Raw genomic sequence first — 11,907 nt, 5'->3', positions numbered from 1 at the left:
AGTAGATAGTCTAGACACAAAAGAGTGCAGACTTTTAATTTACTAATATCACTTTCCAATTTGCATCCTGCAACACAAGCTTCCTCTACGTTACACTGTTGCCGATCTCAGCGACCTCACTGGCGAGAAGCGTACCGCTATAAGCACTGCTGAGACCGTCCTAGTACTCTTGTCGGACCTACGACCAAATTATAGGTTGATTCTTCGATTCGACCGACAAGATCACAAACGAGTGAGCTTCTTGATAACGAAGACGTTGATGAAGGATAATAGCTGGCAGATCATTGCAGCCGGCAATGCTTTTCTCGTCAATGTACACGGTGAGGTGTTTAACTCGCTTCACGCTAGCTCTGGCACTGCAAGTGAGAATACAGTCATCGACGCGCCTGGATCTTGTTCCAACACCAATGGCGAGAAGATGATTTACGGAGCTCCAATCCAGACCGACGTTGTCGGCGTTGTTTCCTCGGGGTCTTTTCATGACCAGGCCGACAAGGGTTTGGAGAGTGGGGCAGTACACAGACGACTGGGTCTCTGTTGCAGCGCTTCATTCAGATGACGAGTCGAGATCAAAGAGCTACTTTACCCCGCTGCAACTTGTTTGACGTGACAACGTCGTCTGCTGGAGGGTTGAAACCATCTGCAAGCATGTTGATATCATCCGTTGGCTACAAAATGTTGATAGTACCCGCTTTCCGGCCGTTGCAGCATTAGGTCGACTTTGACTTGAACGAGCTCCTTCCAAGGCACTCCATGAGTGCGTTTTCTCGACCGGTGGAGCTGACAGGAACAACTTGCGCACACGAACCGATAACCTCCGCGCGGAAATGCATGTGCCGCTTAAAACAGTAGGAAGGCAGCGAAATCGGCGCGTACTCACTGCGTCATGGCATGGTAATGTACTGGTGCTGCATTGGTTAGCTAGCTTACGATTGCCGCGTCATTAATATAAACAATATAGTACTACTAATATACTTGAATTGGTTCTAAGAATGATACTATAATCTGTTATAAATTAAAGTTCTACCAAATGTAAAAACTCGCAATTATTTTTTTTAAATATAATAGTAGTTTAGTAGTATTCTGCAGTTATACTGAGCAGATTACTATTTCCCAAAAATTCTAATATAGGGCTCAAGGTTCGCCTACGGTTTAGATCTGATAATTGTCAGAAATTCAAGAACAAAATGGATCATTATCAGAACCAGACCGGATCGAATTCGTCAGTCACATTTTACAATTATCCTTAAATGATAGTATTTATAAGAACAAGGAGTATGCGTCAAGGAAAGTCGACGCTCAGCATCACTGCTCGGCAGCATAACGTAGCTATCTCAATCTATCTATTAGTTTGTCAGTCTTCCCGCAGACAGAGCATCTAGAGGAAGGCCAAGAAGCCATCACGACGTCGTTACCCCCGCTTCCACCGAGAAAATGGGAAGCGGGGCGGTCAGCGTTGCCGTCGCAACTACGGCCACTTCGCCCTTCCCATAGTGTAGACTTATGAGCTTAGTTGCCGAATCCGCGCAGTCTCCTCATTTCACAAAGCACCTTCAGCAACCACACCACAACCACCCGCACACAGACATGCTGTTTCCAAAAGCCATACTAATCCTAAGTGGACTCCAAGTCCTTATCCCTGCTCTCACGGCCGCAATAAACCCGGCGATCATCAAGGGTAACCGCTTCTTTGACTCGGTCACAGGTGACTACTTCGCTATCAGAGGCGTCAACTACTACCCCAGACCCAACACCGGCCCCCTCGACATAAACAACCTCGATCTCTTCTCAAACGATTTCAAGCACATCTGGCAGCGAGATGTACCGCAGTTCATGGCGCTCGGAGCCAACGTTATCCGACTTTACGCCGTTGACCCGGACGTCGATCACACGGATTTCATGTGCACACTGCAGTCCGCGGGGATCTACGTTGTCGTCGATCTCGGCGCCAACTGCGAAGGGTGTGAGATTACGGCTGATTCTGCGCCTACGTGCTACCCCGCGTCCTATAAGACACGCGGAGAGAAGATTATCAAACAGTTCGCGCGCTTCGATAACGTCTTGGCGTTTAGCGGAGGTAACGAGATCAACCACCGTACGGGAGGCAACCCCTGGACGTGGAACGCGCCGTGCCAGAAGAAGTTCATCCGGGACATGCGTGCCTTCATCCAGTCGTGCCCTAACTTACGTCGAGTGCCTGTGGGTCTCGTCGTGGCCGATACCGACCGAGATGAAAACGCGCAGTACTACAACTGTCGCACCGACGAGAGTGACGAGCTCGAGAACGCACAATGGTACGGCATCAACACGTACGTACACTGCGACGACATCTCGGACCCGGCCAAGGCCACGGGATTCAACATGCTGCGCGACAGCTTCAAAAGCTACGATTACTCCATCCCCGTTGTGCTCACCGAGTTCGGCTGTGTCAGTCCAGCATTCCCCACTGTGGACGGCTTCGAGGCGCAGCGTACGTTCCACGATGCTGTGTTCATGAACCTACCGGAGTACAGTGACTACTTCGCTGGTGGTATCGCATTCGAGTACTCGACGGAGAATGCCAACTCCATGTCAACGTCCCCCTATCCGTTCACAACGTACGGCCCGCAGAATTACGGGCTGGGTTACTTCTCGCCAGCAGACTGCACGGACGCAGGCATAAACTGCACGTACCAGCGTTTTCCGAACTTTGATTTCCTCAGGCAGGCGTTTGCATCGTACGACGGCTCGAGGCAGCCAACACTCAGCACCTATGAGGTCCCTCCGAACCATGTTGAAACATCCACTTGCCCTGCTGGCTCTCCTGGCCTTCGTCAGTTCCAGTGGCCAAGTGATAGCTCTGCAAATGAAGCGTGCCCCTCAGTTTCGGACAGCCGCTTCCAGTGTCCCGGTCAGTCGTCAACGTTGCCAACAACAGCACTTTCGTCCGCTCCGCCGCTGGCGACGATTATGGCAAGTCCAAGCACTGAAGTCCCAACAACAGAAGCGCCCACCACTACTCCGTTTGAGACAGCAGACGCACCTTCAACGCAAACACCCGACAGTCCAACCGATACTACTCAACCGCCGACTACTAACATCCACGATGGTTGTCGACTTCGGTAAATCACAACTTACCAGTCAGAAATCAGAGTTCACGAATTCCAGTACAACTCCCTCGTATTTCTCGTTCCTGTTGCATTTAATGCTTGCTCAGTTTGAACTGCTTAATCTTCACGCTCAATGTTAAAGAAGTAAATCTGATTTTCGCAGTTCGTAGGCCACCTGGGCAGCAGTTGGACGCTGAGCAGGATCCAAGTTCATGCAACTCCTGGCAAGTGCCTCGAGGTTGGAAGGACACGTAGGAGACAGTGTGACTTGCAGTGTACCAGATGAAACGCCTTGAAGGATAGCCATATCGTTAAGTGGGGCCCCTGCGCTCGTTTTAGCATCCCCGAACGGTAGTTGATGCGTGTCCAGTTCGGAGAGAATGATGCCGAAGGAATACACATCGACAGCCTCTGTGTATTTATCTTCCCCTCGTGCGATTTCAGGAGCGAGCCAACGGGCAGTGCCTACGCCGGCAGTCATATCGTGCTGTCGTTTAGTAGCCGAAACCCCGAAATCGCCAAGCTTAGCTCCCTTCTTGGAATCGAGTAGAATATTTCGGGACTTGAGATCACGGTGAATAATCACGACGCTTAACGAGTGTAGATACACAACTGCATCAATTGTGTCACGGGCGTACTGTAGCTTCAGACCACCCTCCTGCCACGGAAGCTTCTTGGGGGATTTCTTATCTAACAACGTTCGTAGATCTCCGCCATCCATGTATTCAATCACGGCGAGCATGTCAACCAGCTTTGTCCACGCGACACCCACGAACTGGACAATCTTCGGGTGCTCTAGCCACGCCATCAATTTGATCTCACGCAAAAACGCTTCACTAGTCGCCAGTGACACCTGGTCTTGAATCAACCTCTTCACAGCTACTCGATCATTGCGGTAATGACCCACCCACACCTCACCGAACGCACCTTGAGCAATCTTCTTCACAAGTGTAACGCTATCATAATCAATGCGCCACGTCACAAGAACCGGGTCATTGGATGGGAACAACTTGTCAACCGCATCCATCTCCTTCTGATAGCTTGCTCGAGCTGCCTGGTCGAAAAACAAAGGCGTGTTCTCGTGAATACCTTCACGGTGGCGCTTTTTCTGCCACCTGCCGATATACTCGTAGACTGCGCGTGCAATGCCACCGACAATTCCAAGCGATATCAGAGCGATCACACCAGCAATCATACCGATGACCATCAGCACGATAATTGCTGCGATGATATACTTCTTGGTGATGTTGTTGCTTGGAATCGGCAAGTGTGGAATTACCACCCCGACCGTCGCCATTGGAGTTGAGGGCTCCTCCTTATCCGCCCCGTGATCTCGCATCACAATTGCAGGGTCTTCTTCTGCTGCAATATCCAAGCGACATACACCTTTTCCTTGAAGATAAACGAGAGACCCAGACGCACAGGTTGACACGTCGGCGAAAGCGGCCTGAAAATCAGATAAACCAGCGAAGAAGTCATACTGCGCCGTCGACAACGTTACGATCTCGAACCCATTGCCAGAAATGCGGAAGCTGTCCAACTGAGACGATGCAAACACTGCGTTGGGGAACTCAGTTAGGACATTGGAGGATAGATCTCTGGTCGAAGCAAGGTATAATTCACGCGTTAGAGTAGCTAAACAAAACAATATGTGTCATATCATAACTTACAGAGTCGTCAGATGTGGCAACGGTATGTTGAAGGTTTGGAGAGCGTTGTGTGAAACATTCCTAAGGAAATATGGGGCAAACGGTTAGTTACCCGCTCATACATAGCAATTGTCGCCATTTACAGAACGTACAACTCAATCAAAGACGAAGAGGTTGTAAATACACCGTCAAAGGCTTCCAATTGGTTCTCCGCTACATTTCTGCCAAGGCCATCACCATTTAGCACAGATTCGTCAGTCTTCAACATGAATATAGAGAGCACTGTGCCATCGTACAGCTCCTGCAAGTTCTCCAGCATTCGCACTTCATCAGGGATGACAGACAGCTTGCACTTGATGAGGCTCCTGCAGAATTTACTTTAGTAACAGCATCCTTCGTGCGTTCCAATTCAGATTTACAGTCGTACAATTTCTGGATTGTGGGGGGCAGCTTGAGAACCGCGACTCTGCTCAAATCCCAGTTTTCCAGCGTGCTGTAGTCCAAGCGTAATACGACCAAAAGTATCAGCAATTTGGCGTTCTTTAAAGCAAATGTACAGACTGCAGCCACGCACACGTCGGTGAAGGTGTCATCCAGCTGGAAAAGGCTTTCGGGGTGGTCAGGGACATTGCCATCTCCCTTGTAGCTGTACGAGTCACCGTTAATACTTGGGTGGTTGAAGAAAAAGGCTCGCGACGGCGATAGCAGCAGCGCCAACAACACCAAGAGCCTCATGGTCAATTTGCGTTGTGGACGAAAAAAAAATCATAAAAATATTTACCATTCGTTTAAGTACGATGGGCAAAGGAGAGTCGTGTGATTGGCCGGGATGGCATTCAGACGAAAAAAAAATTAAAAATTTAATGGTTTTTTTTCGTCTGAATGCAAGGCAAGAGCTTTTTTTCCAGAAAAAGTGCTTTATGACGTTCAGAAACGAGTTGAAGTGTGCCTTTTGAGCGATGGTGGCAGTGCGCTACGAGAAGGAAATGGGGCTCGAGGAAAAAGCGATTTTGCTGGCAGAACGGCTGGCAGCTCTGGACCAAGTGAAAGAGTGGAAGCACGCTGTCAAAATGGAGCTCACACAGCAGCAGTATTCGGTAGATCAGGTGCAGAGTCTGCAAACACTGGACAATCCGCTCATGTACTGCCTGCTGGAAAAGATGGGGCTGCTTGGGCTCATCAAGCGCACGGTGATCGATCTGCACTGCGAGGCCATGCAGAGTGCAACTGCAGCGTCGAAGAAACAGTTGAGATGCTCGCCAAACGATGGGCTTTTGCTGCCGGGGGTGCGCATGGCGGATGGTTGCAGTCTCGACGTCGTTCGGGCTGCGCGCGACAACTGGGAGAAAATCACGAGCGACGAGATGCTGAGGGTTGCGAGTGAGCTCGGACGGCCACTGATAGCCCCGAAAGCGACCGTGGAAACACCAGATCGCGATGATGGACAGACAGCCACACTCGAGGAGGAGAGTATGAAATCTCCCAAGCTGAGCAAAAAACTAAATGCACGATTTCTCTACGACGGGTACGTCATGAAGCTATCGGTCGGCCAAACCAATACTTTCTTTTTGACGTAATATTCTTTTAACACTAGAATCGATCTGCTGCGTTCACTTCAAGCCATCGAGCCACCCAACCGAACTCGTGAGCCGATGGAGCTGTCACCAAGCACTTGGGGTATGCACTCTGCTCTGTCTTTCATTGCACAGAAACTGACACTCGGCGGTGGTGCAGGTTCGATTCAGTTTGAGCTCTATTCGCCACCCTTTCCTGAATATCGACGATTATTCCCAGAGCTAGCCCCTGGATACGGTCAAATTGGACTGGATGAGCTTTTCCCAGCGCAAAGGAGTGCTTTCATCGCTGAGAAAAACCGTGTCGGCGATCTTGTTCTAGCACATCAAAGTGTGTCAATGGCTCGTCAGTACTCCAAGACAGGATGCCCTGTCAGTTTGCGACCCCAGGTAGGATAACTTCAAAAATCCATGATCACTCAAATGACCACTTTGGTTCTACGTGTCAACAGATATGGCGACAGGCTCTGTCGGTACCGGTCACCGCACAGGATCGGAGCTACTTCGAACATTTACAAAAGCATGCCGCGCAGTGGGCCTACCTCACGGACGACATGTACTTGCTTGATCTCCAGCAAACGATCGACAGCTGTGACTACTTCGTTTTCCAAGACCATCTCGAAAGCGTACTCATGGCATTCACACGGGATACATACGTCAAGGCACACGCACTGCAAGTGAATGGTACCGTGACATGTTCTCTGTCTGGAGCTGGACTTCCACAAACAGCAGATTTACAGCCAGACGACGCCACGCCTGACGTGACCGAGTGCCGAGTCCCTCCAAACGGAGTGTTGCCTTTCAGTGGCCTCGTCATGTACATGGCTCCACTTGCTTATCTCTACGCGGATCCTGTAGAAATCTACTACGTATTCCGTGAGATGTACACTCGCTACTGGAGCAAGCTCAATGCTATCCGTACTGAACGAGGAACGATCTTTCCTCTTTGCAAGTTGTTTGAAGATCTTGTCGCGCGCTCAAGTCCCGCCGTTGTATTCCATCTCAGAAATATTGGCATCACACCTTTGGATATTGCCTTCTCGTGGATTCAGAGTGCTTTCTCGGGCGTATTAGACATTGATCAAGTCCTCCTACTCTGGGACCGCGTCATTGGCTACGATTCATTAGAGCTCGTTGCCGTTTTTGCTGCTGCACTTTTCAACTTCCGAGCAGATGAATTGGAGTGTGTGAGCACGCGCGAGGAAGTCGACGATCTCTTTGCAGAGCTCATAGATATTCCAGTAGTCACGTTGTTGCAGAACTATCTCTTCGAACTCCCGTAAGCACAAATCAGTTGTTTCAAACTCCATTTACATTATTCCGGAAGAAATGCTTTATCGGTGTGACGAATGACAGCTAGCACCCCCTTCTTGAAAGCTTCGTAGCATGAATATGACGGAAGTCGTAGTATATCTGGTTTGTGCTCCATCGTAGGAAACATGGCGTCGTGGTCGAATATGCTGTCAGTCTCGGGGAAAGACTCGACAGTAATACGACCAGAACTCCCTTCAGACCGAAAAAATCGTTCGTTTACCAACTGGAATGTGCCCGTCATAAACAGCAACAAAAGCTGTTGCTCCTCCTCAACCAGCTCATTCATCAAGCGAGGCAGCCACGTCTTCGCGTTTTCGACATCATTATCTCCCATTACTTCTTGCCCGCACATATTCCAATCAACCGCGGAATTCCAGTCAATCTGCAAAGCGTTGAGGCTCGTCTCTGGGCCATTAAAGAGCACCCGAAGTTCATCCGCGTGAAAAAGCTCTAGGGTTGCTGGCAGCACAGCCTCGAATCCCGCAGCAAAGGAGCGCCCAGCGTTTTTCCAAGGCTTATCATGTGCCAGGCGATATCTCCCTTTGCAAGCGATGCACCGCAGAAACGCAGCAGTGAAGTCCAGAATTCCACTCAACGGCACTGCAAAAAGCACAAAGTGTGCAACCAGCTCACCCAGCACGAAAAAGCCAAGTAATTGAGCTGCCAGCTCCTCCTTGTCTGCAGACAGTGGATTCTTCTCCAAATCGCAATTTGAACCGCGTACAAGCAAACCAGGCATTTCTTTGAGCAATCCAGCGGCAAGTCGAATCAGCACAAGCTTCAGATTACCCTCTCGATTCTCGGCACCTTGGTTGTTCGTGTGATTCCGGTCAATGGAGAAAATTATAGGCAAACGAAAGTCTTCAGGCTCTAGCCTCATTCCCATACCAACGAATTGCTTCCAAAAACAACCGTGTTTGCGCGAGAAAGTGAAAGCGAGCTTCTTCTGCCCTGACTGCTGAGTGCCCGCTTTTCCGTTTTCACGGCCAATCGAGCACTGGCCAGGAGAGTTCTTGATAGATTGGATAATGTATTTCCAAACATAATCCATCTTGTTATCCAGTCGAAGTAAGAAAGGGTTCGACAGTAAAAGTCCTTCCATTCGCTCGATCCGCTCAGTATCACTCTGGCACCAATCATTGAGAATATCAAAGCAGGTCGGGTCCCGTGCTACACGTCGCTGCCACCGACAGACAAGCCCTCTCTGCTGGAATTTGCCCAGCATTCGATGCAGCCTCGAAAGCTGCTTTGTCAGCTTGTAGTGCATAAATTCTTGAACGCAGGCGGCATCCTGCGCGTACAGCATTGGAATCCACCCATCTGTATCCTTTGCCACAACATTTAATCCTTCCAGAAGAAGTGCACGGACACACAGAGGATGATTGTTCTGTGCCGCAATGTGAAGAGCTGTTTGATCAGATCCCTTCGCAGCATGCTGCACATCACAGAGCCCAATATTACAAAGATGTGTAACAAGCTCGTGATTGCCCGACGCTGCAGCGAAATGAAGTGGAGGCCACCCGTTAGGTGCCGTCTGGTTCAAGCAGTCTCCAAACACGTCGACATCAAGCATCAACGCGATAATATCCTTCGCACTTGTGCAAACTTCGCCCGCATTGACTGCCCTATTTCGTATTGCAGTAGCAGTGTCAGTTGCCTTGCACAAAATCATCAGGGGATACAAACCATCGCTGGACTTCTCCTGAAGCATTGACGGCTGAGCAGTGAAGATCATTTGGCATATCTCTACTGTGCTCTTGTTGATAGCCTGGCAAGCATAGTGAATCGGAAAATTGGAGTCTAGGTCACCCATACCCACTAGCGCCGCGTCCTCCCTGATAAATGGGACGCACAGACGGTTTACTTTAGCTGATTGCAGCATTAAGTGAAAAGGCATGCACCCCCGCAAATCTTGGTGAAGCAGCAGTTTTCGATCGCGTTTCAGTAATGCCTGACAGCACCGGACTGATCCCCCAAGCGCAGCGTGGTGCAGTGCGTTACGACTTCGTGAATCCGTCTCAAAAAGGTTCACCTTGCGCTTATCCAGCAAATAAAACAAGCACTTCACAAGGCCATTACGTGCTGCATGCATCGCCAGAGTCCTGTTATCGTAATTTGCATTTTTCCAGTCGGAAGGGAGATTTGCAACGCCAGTGTTGTCTTCCAGTAAATCCATCAACTTCTTTGAGTTCCTACTGCCACAACACTGAAATAGCCAATCCAGTATTCGGTGGGATGCTTTCATGCAGCGTGTCGAGTATACTTCAGGATCACAACGACTACAGAGGTACTTCAGAGGTGGACGGGTTTCAAAACTTGTCAAATATCCAACGCAGTCGGCATGCTCCCAAACACCACAATCTTCTTTCCAGCACTGGAGCCATTGTCCGCGATACCCCCCAACAGAGGTAACCCCGCACACGCACTGAATCTTTCCAATAAGTATTGAAGGCTCAAAGTCTAAATCGTCGTCGAGATCAATATCAAGTTCTGAAATAACCTCACCATCACCAGCTTCTCCTCCATTCGATTGTACTGGCGTGGTAACCCCATTTTCCGCCAGCAACTCCACTGAATTGTCTGTTTCTTCTTCATCACCTGATACCTGCGTGAGGTCAACATCAACACCGCTACTTTTTCCTCCATTCGAATCGGGCTTCCGTAATCTTCTGCGTTTTTTACTTGCCCGCGTAGGCGTCCCAACAGGAGAACCATCTTCACTACTGCTTTGAAGTGTTTTCCGTCGACGGGTTCGAGGCTGTGACAGGTCTGGAAGGTCTTCATCATCGTCGTCTTCAAGCTCTACTTGGGAGTATAATAATCGCTTTCGGCGGCGCTTTCGGATAGGCCGGCTACGTAAGCTGTCCTCACTCACCTCGCTATCCTCACCGGTGTCGCTATCCTCACTGTCGCTTGCCTCTGGTGGAACGTACTCATCATCCCCACCATCATTCCAAATGGAGCTGGAATGTTTATCTTTTGACTTTTGGGAGGAGTGAGAGTCAGACTTGTTTGGCCGTTCTTTAGGTCGAAGTTGCGTTCGCATCGGCGTTTCTTGCCGATGTGTAGGTATCTGCTTGTGAACAGATTTCTTCTTCTGAGATTTGTCCTGTTGCAACCTCTGGCGCAATTGTTCTTGTTCTTTTGCTCGCTGCTGCCTTCCATGCTCTTGCTGCTGCAATTCCATTAGTTTTTCTCGTTCCTGCTGCATTCGAAGCCGCTGCTGATATTCCTTTTGGCTTCTTTGTAGCTCTTCGTGCGCTCTTTTCCTTTGTTGTTCGTGCTGAAGACGCCACTGGCGTTCTTGTTCCTGTAGTTGTTGCTGTCGTTGTCTTTGCTGCTGCGCTTGTAGCAACCGCTGTTGGCGATCTCGATCAAGTTGTTCCTGACGCTCCTGACGTTCCCTCGCAAGTCTTCGCTGCTCAAATTCCCGAATCACGGCTTCTGATGGGTCACTTTCCGTCGCTGTTGTTACAAGAGCTGGTGGATGTGCTGTTTGCGTTGGGTGTGGTGCTGGCGATGTATGTGAAGTATTTACAGGAGCCGTCAATTGCTCCGGTTTAATAGGTACCCGATCCGACGTCTGTCTTGCTTGCTGCTGCGGATTCGACGCTGTACTACCACCTGCTCGCTTCAGGCGTAATCGCTTGTAGAATTCCTGGAATTCAGGGTGAAAAAGCCAAAGTTCCACCTCTGTTCGGTACGCTGAGAGGTTTCCCGGTTGCAAGCGGCCGTGGAAGGCCCACGAGTTAATACTGTTGACGAAGAATTCCTGCAGCAGATTGGTCGCGTAAAGTTGCACTACCTCCAGCGGCAGCCACGTCTCCATTCCGTTGCGCCAGCGCGTGAATACGAGTTCCCATTGCTGCCCCTCACTTCTTGAGCACTGCACGAGGTCCAACACCTTCACGAGGTCTCCACGTGCCACACGAGGCATGCTGAGCACGTTCTGCTTCGGCAGGTCAGCCATCGTGAAGGTGGCCACGCTGGTCTTGGCGTACAGGTCTCCCTGCGTCGACATCACGATGAATTTGCGCCGCACTTGAAAGCGCGCGTACCAGAAGCGGCGGCGCGGATCCGCGTGGATGTACAGCCTTTGCTTGAAGGCTGCTGGAATCTGCGGGCGGAAGCGCAGGTCTCCGGCACGCGGGATCACCAGACATAGACCGCGGCAATCCGGCAGCGCCGGGTACGCCTTCGACCGCATGTCCATCTTGCCGCGCACTGGTCCAGACAGAAGGAAATGTGTCATGTCACAAAGGCCAGCTAGATGTCACTCTG

At 50.2% G+C, this 11,907-nt stretch overlaps 5 protein-coding genes across 12 annotated transcripts; 3 read left to right on the top strand and 2 right to left on the bottom strand.

The window, feature by feature from the left end:
* Positions 1-259: 259 nt before the first annotated feature.
* Positions 260-964, top strand: PPTG_22483 (hypothetical protein; the record flags this gene model as incomplete). The annotated part of the gene is made up of 1 exon (XM_008904335.1): positions 260-964. One exon carries the CDS (start codon positions 260-262, stop codon positions 557-559), a length of 300 nt encoding a protein of 99 aa, XP_008902583.1. The 3' UTR covers positions 560-964.
* A 276-nt stretch (positions 965-1,240) lies between these two features.
* Positions 1,241-5,482, bottom strand: PPTG_09207 (TKL protein kinase). 7 transcript variants are annotated; one of them, XM_008904085.1, is made up of 7 exons: positions 5,313-5,482; positions 5,166-5,231; positions 5,035-5,103; positions 4,891-4,959; positions 4,760-4,819; positions 2,674-4,687; positions 1,328-2,582 (listed from the first exon to the last, which is right to left on the bottom strand). In XM_008904085.1, the coding sequence occupies exons 1-6, from the start codon at positions 5,471-5,473 to the stop codon at positions 3,226-3,228; spliced, it is 1,887 nt and encodes a 628-aa protein (XP_008902333.1). In that variant the 5' UTR covers positions 5,474-5,482; the 3' UTR covers positions 1,328-2,582; positions 2,674-3,225. The 7 variants fall into 7 exon arrangements, with proteins under 7 accessions (XP_008902338.1, XP_008902337.1, XP_008902336.1 ...); XM_008904090.1 differs by having other exon boundaries at positions 1,241-4,687; XM_008904089.1 differs by having other exon boundaries at positions 1,272-4,687; positions 5,035-5,231.
* Positions 1,588-3,105, top strand: PPTG_09208 (hypothetical protein; the record flags this gene model as incomplete). Its single annotated transcript, XM_008904091.1, has 1 exon — positions 1,588-3,105. The coding sequence occupies one exon, from the start codon at positions 1,588-1,590 to the stop codon at positions 3,103-3,105; it is 1,518 nt and encodes a 505-aa protein (XP_008902339.1).
* A 159-nt stretch (positions 5,483-5,641) lies between the features above and the next one.
* PPTG_09205 (hypothetical protein) lies at positions 5,642-11,872 on the bottom strand. The gene has a single exon (XM_008904081.1). It carries the CDS (start codon positions 11,837-11,839, stop codon positions 7,628-7,630), a length of 4,212 nt encoding a protein of 1,403 aa, XP_008902329.1. The 5' UTR covers positions 11,840-11,872; the 3' UTR covers positions 5,642-7,627.
* On the top strand, positions 5,661-7,733 carry PPTG_09206. Of its 2 annotated transcripts, XM_008904083.1 has the most exons (4): positions 5,661-6,263; positions 6,333-6,415; positions 6,473-6,702; positions 6,765-7,733. In XM_008904083.1, exons 1-4 carry the CDS (start codon positions 5,698-5,700, stop codon positions 7,593-7,595), a joined length of 1,710 nt encoding a protein of 569 aa, XP_008902331.1. In that variant the 5' UTR covers positions 5,661-5,697; the 3' UTR covers positions 7,596-7,733. The 2 variants fall into 2 exon arrangements, with proteins under 2 accessions (XP_008902331.1, XP_008902330.1); XM_008904082.1 differs by having other exon boundaries at positions 6,333-6,702.
* Positions 11,873-11,907: the final 35 nt, after the last annotated feature.

Source organism: Phytophthora parasitica (genome assembly GCF_000247585.1).
Source record: "Phytophthora parasitica INRA-310 unplaced genomic scaffold supercont2.17, whole genome shotgun sequence".
Lineage (NCBI taxonomy): Eukaryota > Oomycota > Peronosporomycetes > Peronosporales > Peronosporaceae > Phytophthora > Phytophthora nicotianae.
The sequence above is the reverse complement of the archived record's forward strand: the minus strand, read 5'-3'. Positions and strand labels throughout refer to the sequence as shown.